Raw genomic sequence first — 20,335 nt, forward strand, 5'->3', positions numbered from 1 at the left:
AAACTATACTACAAGGCTACAGTAACCAAAACAGCATGGTACTGGTACCACAACAGAGACATAGATCAATGGAACAGAACAGAGCCCTCAGAAATGATGCCGCATATGTACAACTATCTGATCTTTGACAAACCTGACAAAAACAAGAAATGGGGAAAGGATTCCCTATTTAATAAATGGTGCTGGGAAAACTGGCTAGCCATATGTAGAAAGCTGAAACTGGATCCCTTGCTTACACCTTACACAAAAATTAATTCAAGATGGATTAAAGACTTACATGTTAGACCTAAAACTTTTGCTAGTCTTAAGAAAAATTGGAGAAATAAGGACAATCTTGTATGCTTTTTAATAAACTCAGATTTTCTTCCTCTCTTTTCAGTTTTTTTTTTTGGTTATTTTTGTTTGTTTAAGTGTTCTTCCTTGGCAGTGAAAGTAGTTAACCCAGTATATCTGTCGTGCAATTTTAAGAAAGTTTAGTGGGGTCTGAAATTCCAAAGTAGAAACAGCTGCTGCAAGAAGGAAACAAGACGGTTGTCTCTGGGTGCAGCTAGTGGGGCACGTGGTCCTTCACAACCACGAAAAAGGGACCACATAGCCAGTAGTTTAAAATTCAAACAGTCTGGTAGAATTATGAATAATAATCTTATTCAACAAAATGTTTCATTTACTTATTTTAGTGTACCTTTCATAGTATTTTGGAGGATATAGCATGAAACAGCATGTTTAGGAGCATTGTTAAAATTTTATTTTGATTGAGGTAAATATTTGATTTTTTTTTTTTTTAGCAAAGAGAATTGCTTCTATTGCTTTCCACTTTGTTTTCCTGCCTGCAGTCTAAATTAATGCCCGCTAGTGCTCGTTTCATAGGCTTTCTGAAGCATTCTCTTTATAATTACTACTCCTTTTCCTCTCTTTCCCCTGCACAGTAGCATAAATTCCTACTTCATGTCATGATCTAGAATTGTTGTACTTGTGAGTAGTAATAATATGCATATATAAATTATGAATAATATTATAGCCGAGTTTCCCTTTTATTGTTAGATGCCAGAAAGTAGAGCCCTTTTATCAATTGTGACTTTTTCTGTATGTACTTAAAAAAAAAAAAAAGATGGGGTCTCACTGTGTTGTCCAGGCTGGCCTTGAATTCCTGGGCTCAAGCTATATGCTTGCCTCAGCTTCCTGAGTAGCTGGGACCGCAGGCACATTCTGCCATACCCAGCTTACCTTCTAAGCTTTATTCATGGTTGCACTTTTTTCGTATCTCTGGCTTTTTTCTTTCTTTTATCCCTGGTATGCATTTACTATCATGTTACAATTTACTTTTCCTTGTAATGGGCCTTAAATCTTTTCTCAGACAAGATAAAAGTAAATAATTTAAAACAATTTATTTTTTAAAGTATTAAATAATTTTACCAACCACTGCAATTCCCATTTTAATCTTCCTTTTAAAGACACCAACATTTAATGTCTTACCACTAAATTAGGTTATTTTCCATATTTGCATTATTTCTTGCCATTTAACTTAATCTTCCTATGTAGAATGTTTGTTTCTGACAGGGCTACATTTTTTGTATTTTTAAAAATATTTCTCCCAACCCCTACCACAGAGAAAGTAACTGCTGCATCTCTCTTCACTGATTCGTTAAAATGTGCAAAACATTGGAGTTATCCTTTTGGTCTTAATATCATAAGTAAATAACAGTTAGAAATAAAGCCTTAATTTTCGTAGCGTAAGTCTCATTTTTCCGTGGATGCAGAAGCATACCGGAAGTGAGGTGGTCACCAAAAGGAGGAGCAGATGAAGTATCTCGGCCTGTCTTCCCTGGGCATCCAGCACTCCTACTAGGGGCCTTGATACCAGGCCCCTGCTGGATATGAGAACCCAGTTCCTGCTGTGTCAGTCTTTGGTGTATCACAGCTCTTTTATATTCAGGACACTAACTTTTCAGAGGGATATTTATAAATATTGGTCTTGTTCTTGAGTCAAACTCAGCCTCATTCAAAGCTACATCCCAGCTGGGCATGGTGACTCATGCCTATAATCCCAACACTTGGGGAGGCTGAGGTGAGAGGATCATTTGAGCCTAGGAGTTTGAGACTAGCCTGGGTAACATAGTGAGACCCCATCTCTAAAAAAAATTTTAAAAATTGGCCTGGAATGGTGGCATGCACCTGTAGTCCCTCGCTACTCAGGAGACTGAGGCAGGAGGATTGCTTGAGCCCAGGAGTTTGAGGCCACAGTAAGCTATGATTGTGTCACTGTGCTGCAGCCTGGGTGACAGAACAAAACTCTGTCTCTAAAAACAAAAACCCTGCATACTACATTCCCTGCCAAGGAGAGAAAACAGAGCCAATATTCAGTTGACGCGAAACTGTATTGTGGCTCCCAACTGTCCAGTGTTTTTCAGACCAGTTTCCCACAGTCTGACTAGGAGTTAAGACTCCTGAATGTGGATGGTTTCATAACTGGGTTTAGTTTGAAGACTAGTGTCGCAAATCCGTATCCCTGAAACTTTAACAACCAATTTTAGAGTTGATTATAACAAGAAATCTATTGATTAGAGATGGATTATTGATGTAATTTGTCTCAGTTCATTTCTGTAAACATTTGTTGAGTGTCTAAATATTGGAGATTCACAGATAATCCAATTTAGTACTCTTGGGCTACAGGGGATGACATGTACCCAGGAAACATTGTTATAATCATGTTATGTATGATGATGCATAATTTTAAAGTTCTTTCCACTCAAAAATGATCTCACATTTAAATGTAAAAGGTAATTTCATGCACTTAAATAACATGATGGGTTGTCAGTTTGTGATTTAAATAAACTTGTTCACGCTCTAGTTACTTTCCATGTTTGTGACAGGACTTTGAATTGGTACACAGACTTTTTAAACTTGATTTTGAAAAAAATTAGATTTATAGGAAATTTGTAGAAACAATACAGTTTTTATATACTCTTCACCCAGATTCCCCAAATGTTATTTTACACATTTACTTCAGCTCTGTCTAGTGTCTTCTTTCTAAACTATTGGAGAGTTGTAGACATAATGCTTCTTTTCCTCTGAACACTTAAGTGTGGATTTCCTAAAAATAAAAATACCCTCTTACATAATCACAATAATAATTATCAAAATTAGGAGATTACTCAAGGTTTTTCAGTTGTCCCACTGCTGTTTTTAATAGAAAAAACAAAAGAAAAAAAATCCAATCCTGGATCCAAGATCCAGTTCAGGAATACACATTGCATATACTTGTCTTACATATATGCTTTCGTTCATCTGAAATAGTTTCAAAATTTTAAATATTTATGATCTTAACATTTTTGAAGAATGCAGGCTACTTATTTTTTGTAATATCCTTCAATTAGATTTGTCCTTTTCCCCAGGTTTAGATTTGAGTTACGCATTTTTGGCAGAAAAACCATAGAAGTGATGGGTTCTCAGTGCATCATGTCAAGAGATATTATATTGCTCTTTCCCATTGTTGGTGATATTAACTTTGATTACTTAGTAAATATAGAATCTGCCTGTTTTGTCCTTTGTAAAGTTACAGTTTTTTCTTTTGGAAGGAGGTGCTCTGAGACTGTAAATATCTGTTTCTCATCAAACTTTCCTTCACTAGTTTTTTGTTTTGTTTTACTTTTTTTTTTTCTCATAGGTTATTGGGGAACAGGTGGTGTTTGATTACATGAGTAAGTTCTTTAGTGGTGATTTGTGAGATTTTGGTGTACCCATCACCTGAGCAGTATACACTGCACACAGTTTGTATCTTTTATCCCTCACCCCTTCCCACCCTTTTCCCTCAAGTCCCCAAAGTCCATTGTGTCATTCTTAAGCCCTTGCATCCTCATAGCATAGCTCCCACTTATGAGTGAGAATATATGATGTTTGGTTTTCCATTCCTGAGTTACTTCACTTAGAATAATAGTCTCCAATCTCATCCAGATCACTGCGAATACCATTAATTCATTCCTTTTTATGGCTGAGTAGTATTCCATCGTGTGTGTATCTCACACACACACACACACACACACACACACACACACACACACACCAGTTTATCCACTCATTGGTTGATGGGCATTTGAATTGGTTCTACATTTTTGCAATTGCAAATTGTGCTGCTATAAACGTGTGTGCAAGTATCTTTTTTGTATAATGACTTCTTTTCCTCTGGGTAGATACCCAGTAGTGGGACTGCTGAATCCCACTGGTAGTTCTACTTTTAGTTCTTTAAGAAATCTCCACACTGTTTTCCTAGTTTTAAATTCCATTCATGATTCTTATCTGAAACAGTTATTACAGAATTGTTGCCAAATGATTTTCTAATTCCATCATTTCTTTCTATGTTTATTACATGCTACTGTAAGGAAGAACTTTTTGTTCTTCCTTGCTTATTTAGTGATTCACTTATTTACACCAGCATGGATTGAAGATTCTTAAGTTTATTTAATGGGCTATAATCTGTTTCTATCATTGTTTGTTTCAATGTTCAAATCATTCTAGCTTTGTCCCGGGGAAATTTCTTCATGATGGTTCTTGTGTCTTTATCAATATTTGAGCCATTTCCTTACTTCTGGTACAGCAAAGTGTTCTAGACTGTCCCAGCTCCATCCTGGAATCAGATATTTGCTCCAAGGCTCTGATTTCTTTTCATGGAGAATGGTATTTAGAAACCAAGATCTGCGTTCTAGATGTATTCATTGTTCCTGAGGTGTCGTTGCTTCTATGTCCTGTCAGTGAACAAAGCTAGTAATTGTCTGTGTATATGTTTTAAATAGTCAACTCATTTATAGTTATATATTATTTTGATATTTGATATGATTAATATGTATTATTTTTATCTTTTAATATGTTTGTTATGAAGCATCATGAGTATTTCCAGAAGACAATGAGTACTTGGTAAACTGATATCATTGTAATGATATTCATATTTTACATGTAGTTCCGGATTTCTAATGTATTTAGGGTCATTTTTTTTACAGTCTTTGGATTATATTATAGCATTTTTATTATATATGCCAATAATTCATTTTTCTCCTTGAAAATATTATATCTTCTTAAATGTTATTCTTACTTTGCTTCTAGTACCTTTTCAATTATAGCTAATGGGTATATTAGCACTGACACTAGGAGTATAATATGCATTTTAAAATTAATACTCTGATTTGCATTCTTGATAAAGATGTTTTCAAATTAATTGGAGCTTGATATGACATAATTAATTTGCAGTTTTCTTTGTAAATGTATTTGTAATGGCATTCTGGTGATTTGAAGAGCTTTCTTACTTTCCTTCTCAGCTCTCTCTGGCAATTCAGCAGATGATCTGGCAGCCCCAGAACTCACCTGAGGGTGAGGCTAGTCATGATACAGATGTCTTGAGACAGAGCAATTAGACCTGATTGGGCTAATTTCCCCACTATGCTAAAAGATAACCCCATCAATTACTGATGGATGTATGGAGCAGAGCCTAGTGTGTGCATGAAAGACTTCATTGTTCTGGCCCTTGAACCACTAGTTATCTGTGAAAGCCCGAGCCTGGCCATCTTTTGTGCATATCCTGGGCTTGGCTCCATTATAAAGCTCTCAATAAGTGTAGAGAATGGGGATTCAGGCTTAATGCTTAGTTAAATAAAAAATAAAATAATTTTTATGTAGTATGTGCATATTTCACATTACTTGGTTTTCTTTTGAGCAGTTCAAAAATATTTTGAATGCACTAATTGAACTTTTTAGAAGAAATTTTTTTTTCAAGTAATAAATACGTATGGTTAAAAAAGCTAATAGAGCTTATAGTGAAATTCGCTATCCCTCTCCATTCACTGAGACAGTTTTACCTCTGATTTTAATTCTTCAGGAAGTTACCACTGTATATCTAAATAGCATATTTGCAATAATGTATTTATTCATATACTACTTTAGTACCTAAGGATTTAGCTCATGTACACAATTTCCTGCAGATACCACAGTATCTTGTAGTACCATAGTGGTATTACTGCTCTTATTTCTCCACTGGTCACACTTGCTCTTCCTGGTTTTGTCACCCATGCATCATATCTTTTGACCCCAACCCATTTTGAGATGAATAAGACATGGCTGAGATATACCTGTCCTTTCTTCAGTCTTTCCTCTTCCATTTCTAATACTCATCTTTAATAATTTTATTTTTACTTTTGCTTTGTGAGCATTGATTATGTTTACATTCTCATCTGCAGTCTCAATTTTATCTGTAGGTTGCTTCTAAAAGTTGAAAACTGTAACTCACTACAGAGACACTTAGTGGGCTGTGATTACACTTTCTTATCTCTGCTTCCAGGACCAACTCATCTAATACTCAGTGGAAAAGTTTTCTGGTATTTGTGTGTATGTATACATGTATACGTGTGTGTGTATATCTGTAGATATAAAAATATAATTTAAAAATTCATTTGGGTGATTTATTTTCCCTTGAGGTTCCTGTTTGTTTTTTCTTATATTGTGGGTCCATATCATGTCTCATGTCTTAAGTTTTTCGAAGCTCTTACTCATCCTTTCTCTTCTGTTAGAATTTCTTTTCCTAGTCATAATTCTCAAAATGATTGTACTGGTACCTAGTAACAAGTGCATGAGAGGTAAATATCACAAGTTCTTGCATATTTGAAAATGTCTTTAAATTGCCCTGGATTGATAGTGTGGTTAGTTACCATATGTTTGGTGAAAATTGTTCCTCCCAAGAATTTTGCTTCACTGTATTCTAGCATCCAGTGCTACTGATGAGAAGTTGAATTTTCATCTGACTCTTTTTACTTCTTTATGGCTGATGTTTTCTTTCATTATCATCTCTTTGTCCTCAATGTTTTAGAATTTTTTTTTTATTAGGTATCTTTTTTTCCATTTTTCTTCCTTGACATTTGTTAAGCTCCTTAATTTGAAGATTTGGATCTTCTATTTTTCTTTGGCTCTGACAAATCTTTTCATATTTATTTCTTTTAAGATGAATTTTCCTTTTTTTGTGTTATATTTTATCTTTCCAGAAATTGTAAGTCCCTTATTAGCCCTCTTGAATTTATTTTCTGTTATTTCCTTTTTTATTTCCGTATCTTAAACCTTTTTGCACTATTTTCTATGATACTAAATTTTTTGTTCATAAGCTAAATTAGCTTCTTCAATCTTGGTAGGCTGAATAATTTTTACCATGATTTATAAACAGGGGAAAGATAGAACAGATTCTAAACTTTATTAGATAGATTTAGTTATAAATTTGTGTCTCTTATTATGACTTTCTTTGTTACCTATATTTTCTAAGTCTGTGTTTATATTAATAGGAACTGGAAAATGAATTTTTAATTTATTGAAGGGAAAATGTTATTGAACTAAGTTCTTTATCACTGTGACAATTTTACATATTTAGAGAATAATTGCAAGAGTTCTAATATCATATTTACACATATAACTTCTCACTTCTAAAATACTTAAAAACTAAAGAAATGTTAGATTTTAGAAGACAGTGGGTTTGTAACTCTTGTCTCCCTAACAGTTGGTATAGCCATCAGCCTCAGTAGGCCTTGAACAGAATAAAGAAGCAGCAGATTTAAGAGCTCTCAAAGAGCTGTAAATGTCGTTTTGTTCTGTTTTCAAGATTTATACAGTTTACATTCTCTTCTCTATTTTCATTAAACTTTTGTGAATTTTGGGTTGTGGTAACTGATAGAGGAAGCATTCATGTAGACATAATTTTGCAAAAATATGAAAAATTGGGTAATTTTATATAATCTGTATGGCAAAATATTTTTAAGTTGTTCTTTGTATCATTATAAAATATAATTTGAAAAACAGTTTTTGTACAACTTTGATTAATCACTTTTGATTTATTGAATTTTTTAGATGGAGTGAAGTTAGTAAACCCCCTACAATTCTTGTCTTATTTGTTAATTCCTTCCCTGTATTATTATAATGAGGACTCTAATTTGTGATATTAAGCAGTTTATTGCAAATCTCTTGGGTGTTTGGCATGTTTTGTACATTTAAGTATGTTATAACTTGCTTAAAAGATAGAATTTCTTGAAGCTGTGAATGTTAAGATTGACTCTGTGATTTTGGGTGAATACTTCATTCTATATAATAAAATAAGGTAATGTATTAAAGGGCGCCAGTACCTGTAGCATATGCCTTGGTTAATAAACAGGAGCCACATAACCCCATTCACTTTGTATTTCTCTCTATTTTACCTGATTCTTCTAGACCTCTACATTTAAAATAACGACAGTGACCACAATGTGCTGGCTGTTCATTACAATAGTCTTATTTCTTATATAAATTGCTCTGTTTAGGACGAGTAAGCGCCCAGTGTTGGTAGATTTGTTACAACACAGCAATAACAACTTCATAGTCATAAAAGACATTGAATATTGAAGAGGTTTCATTATAATGATGTATATAAATGTCCTTAAAAAGAAGTGTTAATAGAAATAACCTTGTTAGTGTAGTTAGGCCTTTAACTTGTGAATTCCTTTGTCTTCCTGAAGAGTAAGTTAAAATATCCATCTTCTCTTGGTGATGGAGAGGGTGAGAGAAGAGACACACACACAAATCTTATGGTTAAAGGTCAACTTGGAATATGTTTTGAACATATCTTTCCTGTTGGCTCTTAGATTTCTGTTTGCTATCTTTTATTTTTCTCTTATGGCCTGTTTTAAAATCTTAACTTTATTATCATTTCCCAGAAAGTAGAAATATTTATAAACTAACAATAGGATTATTTGCAAACTTCAAACCAATCCTCATTGCTTGCTTTTTGCTATTAGATATTCCAGGAAAAGTAGTAAGTGACAATGCAAAAAATAGGGAAAAATGCAAAGAGAAAAATTGTGTAATAGCAGATTCTTTTCAGCCTCCTGGTGGCAGTTCATGTGTGTGTATGTGTACATGTGGTTTTTTTTCCTTGTCAGAATTAATTCAGTGGGAAGTAATGTGACAGATTTTGCCATTTGGATATTAATGGACCTTTTCATTTTACCTGGGTTAGGGATAGGTATAAAAAATAATCCTGAACATAATATATGGACCATCTTATTTCATATATTTTAACACCTATTATTGTACTATTATATGTAGGTTTAAAAATACTGCTTTTATTGTGTTTTTGGCTCAAGTATATGATTTCTTGGTTAAAGCTGATCATTCCATAGAAACATTTTAAATGAAATGGCCCCTCAAGAGAAAGATGAGCTTTGTCCCTTCACGGAGGTGTTTAGGCAGCAAAGACCTAGAGTATTATGGAATAATTTGTCCTAGGTCAGGCTGCTATAACTGTGTAAGGACAAAAGCAGAGTGGAAGGAGATGGGAGCATCTGGGACCCATTTGTTTCCTTGAGAGGAGACAATGGATCTTTTTAAGGAAATTGTTGGATAAATCAGTGTTTCCTTCTTCTTTTCCTCTTTTCCTACAGGGTCCCTGTGTCCATGATGAGGACTCTGGCCTATCACTCATTGGAAAACCTGCCCTTCAGGCTCTTTTATATCACTGCCATTTTTATGAACATTTGAATCAGATGGTAAAACATTGTTACCTAGGACGGTGTATGTTTGATTTGAATTTTTCTGCTTTTGATAGAAATTCAGAAAGCAATGATTTAAATGGTAAGTACAACATCTTTATATTTTTATTTTTGTAATATGTAACTTTTAAAAACTGTTAAAAATACATATATTTGTTTCAAAAATTTGAAAAATGAAAGTATACAGGGAAAACATGCATTTCCAGTTCCACCACCCAGAGAGATGTATTTTCTTCCAGTCTTCTTTCTCTGTATAGCCTTTGTTTGTTTTATGTAATTATGTTCATATCTTGTGTACATTTGTGTATTTCCTTCTTTCACTAAATATTCTGCAAGCATTTTTGTATGTTATAAATTCTTCATGGAAATTATTTTTGACATCTTATTAATATTTTATAAGTTATGCCCATCAGTACAATTTTATAGTTTCTTTCTCTATTAACATCTCAAACTTTTTTGGAACTTTCACTTCTAAGCAATGTACAGTTTTTTTATCCTTCTTATGAATGAGACCTTTTCCCACTATATTTTCTAATTCATTTTGCTCATGTATCAAAAAGTTATTTATTTTAGTATGTTACTTATTTGTCACAATATTTTCCTGAAACCTTTTTATTCCTTTTGTTTGTAGGTTCTCATAGATTTGCTAAGTATAAGATCTGAGCACATGAAAATAATTATATCTTGTAATAAATAGTAATTTAATAATATAAATAGCTTTTATTTTTAAATTCATTTTTATAATAATTTTTTAGAATCTTGCCATAGTTTCAAACTTACAGAAAAGCTTCAGGAATAGTACAAAAAAATTCTCAAATGTTAACATTTTACTGTATTTACATCTTACCACATGTGTGTGTATGTGTATATAAATAAATGGATATGTATGATCTATATATATTCTTTCTGAGCCATTTAAGAGTTAAGTTGAAGACATGAAGTTCCTTTATCCCCAAATTATTAAGTGTGAATGTGTGATTCACTTTTCTGTTTACTTCTTGGAGGAATCAACAAAATGAGATTTGATGAAGTTTGAACATTTTAAATATCCCTATTAGAAAAGTGACTCACTTAATTGTTTGCATTTCTCTGGATCAGTTACTCAGAGCATGGCCCTTAAACTAACAGCATTGGCATCTCCTGTGAACTTGTTAGAAGTGAACACTCAGGGCTTCCACTCTGACCTGGGGTATTGGAGCCTCTGGGGCTGGGGCTGAAGCAGCTGCTTTAGCAAGCTCTCAGTGATTCTTATGCACATTAAAAAAAACTCTTTCCTTAGATTTTTTTTTTTTAAAATAATGGTCTATCTCAGAAGCCAGATCCATATAAGTTTTTTTCTTTCTTTAGTTTTAAATTGGTTTCCTGTAATGAGTACCCTTTTAGTTAATTGTTAGAGTTCGTAGGAGGGTGTCCATGTTAACAGTTTTCTCGTTGTTGCAGGTTTAGATGACTCATTCAAGTTTTGGAGGGCTCCATCTAGGATAAGTCAGGATCGAGATCCAAGTTCTCTCTCCACCTCAGAAACAACGGTACTTGCAAAGAATGCATAAGTCCTTCATTTTGAATCTCTGAAAAAATTTGAATTTGCATAGTGGGAGAGTTAAGAATACAAAGTGTAAGGTTATAACAGCTATGATTTATTCTAAGTGCTGTCTGCAGAATTTTGCTAAATTATCGTATTCAACCTGCACATCAGTTGTACATTACAGATACTTATCTTGCTTTTCTGTGTGCGCAAGCCACTCTGAAGTACAGTAACTTTGTGATCATTAGTGCTATAGGTAGCAGAACTGGAGTTTGAACTAGGGTGTGCCTTGCTACGGTATAGCTACACCGAATATCCCTTTAGTTGAGAATTTTCAACCTCCTACCTTTTTTGAAAGTACAAAAGTGTGAAAATATGTTTATCACTAGTATTAGAAGAGAACAAATCCTACGTGATTAAAAATGGTTGATTACCCTGAAATTGTGCTTAAGGGCAGGGCAATATGAAGAACATTCAAATGATTCTAGTGTGGTGCTGACAACTTTAAACACACTTCTAAATACTTGCATCACATAGAAGTTTATCTGGAATACCTGAAATTTATATATGCCTGTCTGCCTGCCTTCTTTGCTTCCCCTTTCATTCATGCATTAGTTGCTTTTTTTGCAGAAAAGTTTGAAACACTGAGTATTTATAAGGAATGATTGATACTAGGTTTCAGTTATTTACAAACATGCAGAATCATTTTTTCTCAACTGGGAAACGTTACTTTTAATTTTAAAGGGTTTTTGGAATAATTACTGTATTATACAACATATCAGGAAGGCAAAGATTTGATACACCTGTTTCCAGGAACAAAAATAATATAAGAATAATAATTATTATACAGACATTATAATGTAAAGATTATGTTTAATCTATCTCCTAGTTTCTCAAAAGACTGATACGTTTTGCTACAGTTTTAAGTCTTTTTTTCCCTAGATTCAAGAGAAGTATTTGTGTTTAGTGCTACATTGGATCTTCATATGGAAAAGTAAGAGTTTCCACTAGATGTCATGCTTTCCTTTCCAAGGTGGAGATAGTGTGTACCTTTGTCTCAACAAGAGCAGTAATATGATAAATGCCGAAGTGAATTGTCTTAATTGGTTACTTAGTTCACAGAAGGACAGCATGAATGTGTGCTTAAAAGTAAATTTTGTTTGGTTAGCCTATTTGTCAAAAGGGCTTTAGATTAGCCTTGAAATCTTTGTACATATTTCAGTTTTTTTGCTTTTAATAGGTACTCAGTAAATAATAATTGCACTAATTAACTTTGAGTTATCTTAGCTATTTCGTGGTGAGCACTCAAGTCATATTTATCCTATACAAGAAAACCTAAATACAAAAAGCAAAAGCATATCAACCTTTTGAATTTCTCTATTTTATAATAATATATAAATCTTACAGGTTAGAATACTAGATTTTCTGAGAAAATTTGGAAATTCTTACTGTAGTCATTATTAAAGAAAGAAGCACCCCGATTAAAGTGAAGATCTTTAACTTGTTTGTGTTTGGATATAACACAGACTTTTAGAAATATATACCAATGGAATCTTTTCAGTTTTTTTTAAAGAATTTTGTAATATGTGTAAAATTTATTTCTTATTATTTTCTCCAAAGGCTAGTGTATTCTGTTAGAATTTTCACAGAGTTTACTTTTTACTTTTTTGGGAGGTTTCCAAACAGAATTTTTAGAATGGGACTTTTATTTACAAAAATAGTTTTAGTACACTAATTCTACTAGTTATATTTTCTTTACCGTACCCAAGATGATGTGTATCTTTGTCCCAGCAGAAAAAAAATCTGGAGAGTGTTTTCATTCTGCCAGTATTACTTTAAACCAAAGCTGTCAGTACTTAGACCAAGTCATACTTTCTTATGTGTAAGAAAATGTTGAAGTTACAAATTGAGGTATAAGTTGAGTGGATGTAAATCTTTCTTTTTTTTTTTTTTTTTTTTTTTTGAGAAGGAGTCTTGCTCTTTCACCCAGGCTGGAGTGCAGTGGCGTGATCTTGGCTCACTGCAGGCTCCGCCCCCGGGGGTTCACGCCATTCTCCTGCCTCAGCCTCCCGCGTAGCTGGGACTACAGGCGCCCGCCACCTCGCCTGGCTAATTTTTTGTATTTTTAGTAGAGACGGGATTTCACCATGTTAGCCAGGATGGTCTCGATCTCCTGACCTCGTGATCCGCCCGCCTCAGCCTCCCAAAGTGCTAGGATTACAGGCGTGAGCCCCTGCGCCTCGCCGAGTGGATGTAAATCTTATTAATCAGCTTATCTGCTTATTTATATCTTTGTTTTGTTTGTCTCAGAATTGAGAAAAAATGCAACTTATATTGGTTGGTTGGCTGGTTTTTCTATTTTGTCTTTCCAAGGAAAGCATCATCTTTTGATTTGGGTCATGTCATCCAGCATGTTCTCCTGGGTCACTATCCATTTTTTGCTGTTAATGCCAAGTTAGGGACTTTCGTGCTGTTACCTAATGTATATTAGTTCAGTTGTTTGGCAAGCATTGTAAGGATTGTTGGGTCCTGTATGTTTGATAAACTGCAGATAGAGTAAGCAGAGTGTCACTGTTAGCTTTGGGGCATCGCCCTTGTAAATGCTTCCTCAGGAGTGGCCTCTATCAAACTCGATATTCTCCTCCTCCGGGGTAGGAGGATGCAGCCATTAGGTGTAGTTTTTCTTCTCGAAATCACGTTTATATCCAAGATGGATAGCTGTTTGTGCCTCTTACACACCTGTGTGCAGCAACAGCTTTATGACCAAAATTCGGTCTCTTCTGTTGTTCCTGAGCAGAACTATGTCTGTATTTTTTTAAATTTATCAGTTGTCAAAATAAAACGTGGGAAATGTAATTCCTTTCTTTTTGAGCCTTTCTTTGTGAGCTATGTGATACTTTCAAACTTTTTCTGGAGCACGGATTTAAAGCAAACTGATTTTAGTTTTTCTAAACATTTAAAGAGAATTTTTACACTTCATAGTCTTAAAAAAACTGAAAAGCATTGTTACTATTTTGCAAAAGAGGAAATTAGGGCATGGAGTAAGGTCCCACTCCACGAAGTGGATGCTTGTTCAAGTTCCTAGCGTGGTAACTGGTAGACCATTCTTTTGAGTCCAGAAGTATGTTTGCTTCCTCCTTCACCCTAGGGCCAGATGTGATTGATCCCATAAAAGATAGTGTAGTCAAGGGACAGTGAGGTTTCTTTAAAAGGAATGATGAAATGAAAAGTGATTTTGTGTAGGGTGTGGCAACTGAAATGGGCTTTAAAATATTATCCCCTTCTCTTTTATATGCATACACACATTTGCAAGGGACTGAAAAGATTCAAATATTCCTTAGGATTCAGTGACCACTTAACAAATGACAAAAGTCTACTTGAGGACATAAAGCATACTTAGACTTTCTAACTAAATATGAAGTTGTGTTATACTGAAGGCATTAACATTCAGAAAATGCAAGAGGCTGTTTGGAGTGGAATGTGGGACGGAAAGCTAAAGTTTGATGACCTGACTAATCAGATAGGAGTTAGTTAAGAAAGCTGTGTCAGCTTTTGGATTTGAAGAGGTAAGATATAATAGCTATAAAGATAAAGATGTAAGGATATTTCAGCAGCATGGAATGGCATGAAACATTACAACTGATATGAGAGAAACAATGTATTGACATTCATTTGATGGTAGTTAAAATTGTTTTATAGAAGGAAGAGTGGACGGAGGACAATTTAAGCAGGGATGGATCCAAGAGGCTTTCTAAAAGAAAAATAGTTTTTACATAGGCGTCACTGATAGGACATAAAAATACCTCCAGCATGGTGACCCCAGGAAAACTTGAGGAGGTGGCAGTTTGTGTGATGGTGGAAAGAGAAAGAAAATGTTATACTCTGTTTAAATAAATTTCAGCTACTTGTGGATTATCCAGAGTCTAACAACCTTGTGTATTTAGTTAGGAGGAAAATACAAGTGAGACAAGCTCTTGGAAATTTGTGCTCTTAGATTACACACAGGACGGCATAGGAACTGTGACTATGTTGTGGTGATAATCTGTCTCTTTAAGTGATCCTTTAGTTAGACATGCAAGAATCGTCTATCATCTTCTGCTCATTCCTTCAGAGGAATTTTCTGAGCTTTCTTTTTTTACGTATATTGTACATAATGCATTTGAATTATGAATCTATTAGTTGAAATAATTTAAATTTCTTGTTATAATTTGGTTAGAATTAATGATTACAAATTGAGAAGCATGCCAAAGCTTTCCTGCTCTTGGGCATATAGAGAAAGGTATTATTTATTAAAATGAACACATGGAACTTAGAATCTCTTAGAAACCCTTCATATCTTATATTTCTCCATGTTTTCAAAACGTGGCTAGACTTGTACTTTATTTTTTTCACACTACAATCCTTATTTTCTCCCTTTGTACCTTTTTAAAAACAATTAAATAAACTTTTTTGGCACCAGTACTGCTCTTGAGGGAAGATGATGAAACTATTATTAGATCATTTTGGCAAATACAATATTCAAGTTCTGAATTAACTTTCAAAAGGAGTTAAAGTGTCTTACTTGTTTCTGTAAGACAGTTACAAAGAAAATCATTTTTGTACATTGATGCATTTTTGCTTGTATGACAGAAATTGTTTTTTACACTCCAATTCTACTTGGATATGGCAAATGACTTTGCTATTTTCAGTGATTTCAAAGGGACTTTCTTAATTTTAGCTGCTTATTTTACACTGAAGCATAATTTAGAAACCTTTAGTTACCAAATCTGCTTACAAACACATTGAAGAACAATTTTTTTTCAGTTTTTATAAGCAAGATTTGAGTCCATTTTATTTTTTATTTTCCCCTAGTTTTGAGCTAAAATGACAAAACTGTATATATTTGAGATATACAGTGAGATTACTTGATATATGTATATGTGATGAAATGACTACTACAGTCAAATTAGTTAACACATCTGTCACCTTAGAGTTAAACTTTTTTGTTTGTTTGTTTTTTGTGGTGAGAACACTTAAGGTCTACTCTCTTAAGAAATTTCAAGTAGACTGTGCAGTGTTATTAACCATATTCACCATGCTACACATTAGATCCCCAGAACATACTCATCTTATCTGAAAGTTTGCACTCTGACCAAACATCTCCCCCTTTCCCCAGCTCCTATCCCCTAGCAACATCCATTACACTAATCTGAGTCTGTTTTAGGACAGTACCTTTAAGTAGCATCAACCTGCTCTAAAAAGCTTGTATCGTCTTTTGTAATATCTGTAAAGTGATAAGTCTAGAAATATATTCAAATTCAGATTTTTTTTGTCTTATTGAGGGATTATAAATTGAAGATCTCAGGATATGTCATGTGGCAGATGTGAAAGCGAGGGAAAAGTCTAGATTGTGATTTTGCACTTAGCCCATTCTAATGAATTGAGCAAGTGATAGATACAAGAATTAGACTCTCGCTGTTGTAAGAGGACAACCCTAGTTATCCTACTTACTGTGAGGTAGAGAGCAGTGAGAAGCTTGACAGGAAGGGATGACTTAAGCAGACTAAGTTTGCTCTTAAACTAAGCCAATTCCTTCTCCTTCACCTGGGATGGGGCAGGTGAAGTTAGTGTAGCTGAAGTTCCACGGGGACACAGGGGGATCAGGGAGAAAGAAGCAAGCCTGTCAAACAAGGCCAGCTAGCTTTCTCAAGAGGTACGTCTGAGGACTGCCTCTGATTTTAACGCATTTATGCTGTCATGAATGCAGTTCTGGACTGAGAATCCTAATTACTCTCAACTCGGACAAATCCCTTGTGGTGCTTTTCTCTAAATGAGGACGTGGACTAGGTCAGGCTTTTTCTCCCTATAGCTTCATAGGCTCATACTGCACCTTCCAGTAGCTAATACTTGAATGCCAAAATTGTCTAGTTATTACTTGGATTTTAAGGTGAAAAGTAACATATTTACATATCGATGTACTTTATCAAATGTAACCAAATACTATCTATTGGAGATTATATCTAAACAAGCAAAGATTTGAGCATAGAACTGGGACAATTTGCTTCAATGCTTTTTTGCTTTTAGTTATTAAAATAGCAACATGTTAATTTAGCACACTTAAAAAATAGAGGCTAGTAGAAATATAAATCATCCATAATCAATTTTAAAGCGCCATATAAAGCAATCATTGTGTTTCCCCAACCACATGGGGTAAGTTATAATACAATAAGGTACTTTCTAAAAGCATCTTTTCTAAACTTATGTGTCCCTTCTGTGGACTAGACTAAGGAAAATCACATCTTTACTAATGCCTGACCTTTGTCGTGAATCACAACTTTGCTTTCTTCTAATGAGCCAGGTATTTAGTGGGCCCTTATAAGCTTTCTTTTCCCACACTGATCGTTGAAACCACAAACCAGGTACCTACTTCTATTTATATCACTAATAAGGCCTTCTTGAGTCTTTATCAATTGGAAGAATGTTCAGTGAAATGATAAAGGATTTCAGCATCATTAACCCGTTAACTTTTCTTATACAACCAAAAGAGTTGTGGCAGGAGCCAGATATATTAGCTTGTGCATAGTTTGTGATATCGGTCTTGGCATAGGATTATTTTCTTCACAGAACTATAAATGTTGTCTTGATATCTGTTGACAGGGACATTTTTTCACATACCTCTCATTGCCAATTGTAGGCAAATATATTTTTAAAAATAAACAAGCTTTAGGTTATTTTTACCTAGTATCTGGATCTAATATTACATAAAATAAGGCACTTAATGTTTATTTATGATTAACTTATTTAGACTGAACTTTTTTCCAGATTTACTTTTTAGATTACTTTATGTGCTTAGCTTACATTTTTTAGCTGCAGCTTTCTCACTTACTTCTTGGCATCATGACTGTTATACTTAATGCGGTGAAAGATGGTTAAGGGCTCAAGTTAAAAGGGGGATTTAAAAAACGGTATATTCCATTTTTAGTAATTTCTTCAAATTTATATTCTGTTTACTATTAGAAACTGCAAATGAAAATAGCCTTAGTTTTTGCTTTCATTTCATCATGGTAATTCTAAGGTACTCTACTTAAGTGTTAAGATATATACATAATCAATGTACAAATACTGTGAGCTACATAGGATCTGAGTCTGGAATGATGGTTTATAACTTCTATGGATAGCTAATGTTGTGTTGCGTGTACTGATATGGAGGCTACCCAGGTATGGGCACTTCATGTTACTTCACAGAAGAGAAATTGATGGTAAGGAAAAGAGTTATCTGACTTCACCACGTGTTTTTCACCTAAGAGGTGCCAAACACATCACTTTGTGCTTTTTCAGTCTTAGAAGGTCGCTCTGCTCATTATAAACCTGTAGGTGAAATTGTACTTGCTTTCCACAGATTTTGTTATGTTTAATGTTGTATTCTGAAGCAATCTCAGCATATTGGCACAGTTTTTTAGTGTTCTTCCTTGATAGGAGGTGAGGTAGAGAAAAATCTTTTAATACTTCTAATTTTTTAGGCACTATTAAAATTTATGTGTGCCATTTGGAACATTAAAAATATCTTTATTATGAACCAAGAAATGCAAAATATCACAATGAATTATAGTTAAGGTGGTATATTTTAGCCTTTCTAACATTTGGGCAATGAGGGAATTGGCCTTATGGGAACCTTAAACTCCTAAATGGGCCTCAAGTCAATACTGCTCCTTTGAGTTACTGATTTATGTAAATGATAACAATTCCCAATTCCTTTAAGAAGAAGTGGAAATGCCATTTAAAAAAACTGCTGTAACTCCCAAGATATGGGATCTTTTCTAGTTATCCTAACTAGTATAATTTTGTTTTAAACCTTCTTGTTTAAGGATATCTTGTGTGTATGTTGCCTGTGTTTCATTTTCCGTACTGTAACATTAATAAGTAAAATAATTTACTGATTTCATAGGTGGCACCTTCATTGGAGAGTACTGAATTTCAGCCACTTGTGCAGTCAACAACACTTCTACCTGAAGCCTCCCATGACCAGTTTGTGGCTCAAGGTATCCTTTTAGTGAAGACATTCTACCTTCAAAAAGAAAAATGACAAGTTGGTCCAGACAGATATTTTGAAAGTAAATGTCTAAAGAACAAAATTTTAATGAAATAAATTATAGACCATTATGAAATACATTTAGAACCAATATATCAGAAATTAATAAAATAAATGCTCTTAACTAATAAATGGAATTTGGCTCTCAAATAAATAGTCCAATTCCTGTATGGCTCCTTATTAGGCACTCATAGGTATTTGACATTTGAATTTGGGAACTGATGGGTATAACTTAACTTTATTTTTTCCCTTCTTTTGAGAAAACACTTTGCTACAAGTAATCCACTTGAAAGTAAAGCGATTCTGGTCTTAAGTATTTTCTAAGGCTGTGCTTCCATTTAAAGGCACATAAAATGTGTTGAGTCTTTATTTTATTAGAAATGCACAGTACACAACTTGGGACTAATTTTTATTAATGACAATATATGAATTTTGCTCCTTGTACTAGGAACTGCTTCCAACCCTGCTATGCTTCAAATTTGTAACTTTGCTTTTTTTTTTTTTTAATTCTAGAGAGTATATAAGCCTTATTCAGTAGCATGAAATTCCTGACTTGAAAGGCCTATACTACCTAAAAAGAAAGTAATTTTGAACCCTGGCATACATATAAGTATATGCAGAAAAAGTGCTTTCTGAAACATTTAGAAAAACTTCCTGAATTAAAACTTTGAACTTTCATTACAATATTTATTCCAATAATTTCCTAAACAGTGTTCCATTTTGGGTTTTAGTAATTCATGTTCACTATATATAAAATTATTTAAATATAGAAAATACTCATTTGATCTTAAGAACAAAAGGAGCAAACTCAGATTATTTAAATGGCTAAGGACATAGGGCATGAAATAACATTCGATCATGAGTTTCATGAACATTTATCTCTAAAAGCATGTTGCCTTACTCTTATTTTTAACAGCTTTGTTGAGATATAATTCACATACCGTATAATTCACTTGTTTAAAGTGTATACTTTATTGGTTTTAAGTATATTCAGAGTTGTGCAACCGTCACCACGATCAATTTTAGGATATTTCCATCATCCTGCAAAAAAACCCTATACCCATTAGCAGTCACTCCATGTCTCCCCCATTCTTGGCACTCTAAGGAATCACTAATCTACTTTCCTTCTTTATAGATTTGTCCGTTTTGGACATTTTGTATGAATGGAATCATATAACATGTGGTCTTGTGTAACTGTGT

At 33.9% G+C, this 20,335-nt stretch overlaps 1 protein-coding gene across 5 annotated transcripts in view; it reads left to right on the top strand.

Annotated features, from left to right (window-relative positions):
- RTTN (rotatin) overlaps window positions 1-20,335 on the top strand; it is a 217,094-nt gene that overhangs the window by 135,893 nt on the left and 60,866 nt on the right. For all 5 annotated transcript variants that reach the window (XM_032152076.2, XM_058438269.1, XM_058438270.1 and 2 more), the window contains 3 exons: window positions 9,435-9,624; window positions 10,983-11,071; window positions 18,992-19,085. In XM_032152076.2, the coding sequence (XP_032007967.1) occupies window positions 9,435-9,624; window positions 10,983-11,071; window positions 18,992-19,085 (373 nt within the window). The remainder of the gene's footprint in view (window positions 1-9,434; window positions 9,625-10,982; window positions 11,072-18,991; window positions 19,086-20,335) is intronic.

The sequence above is a fragment of the Hylobates moloch genome, unplaced genomic scaffold (genome assembly GCF_009828535.3).
Source record: "Hylobates moloch isolate HMO894 unplaced genomic scaffold, HMol_V3 SCAFFOLD_5, whole genome shotgun sequence".
Classification (NCBI taxonomy): Eukaryota; Metazoa; Chordata; class Mammalia; order Primates; family Hylobatidae; genus Hylobates; species Hylobates moloch.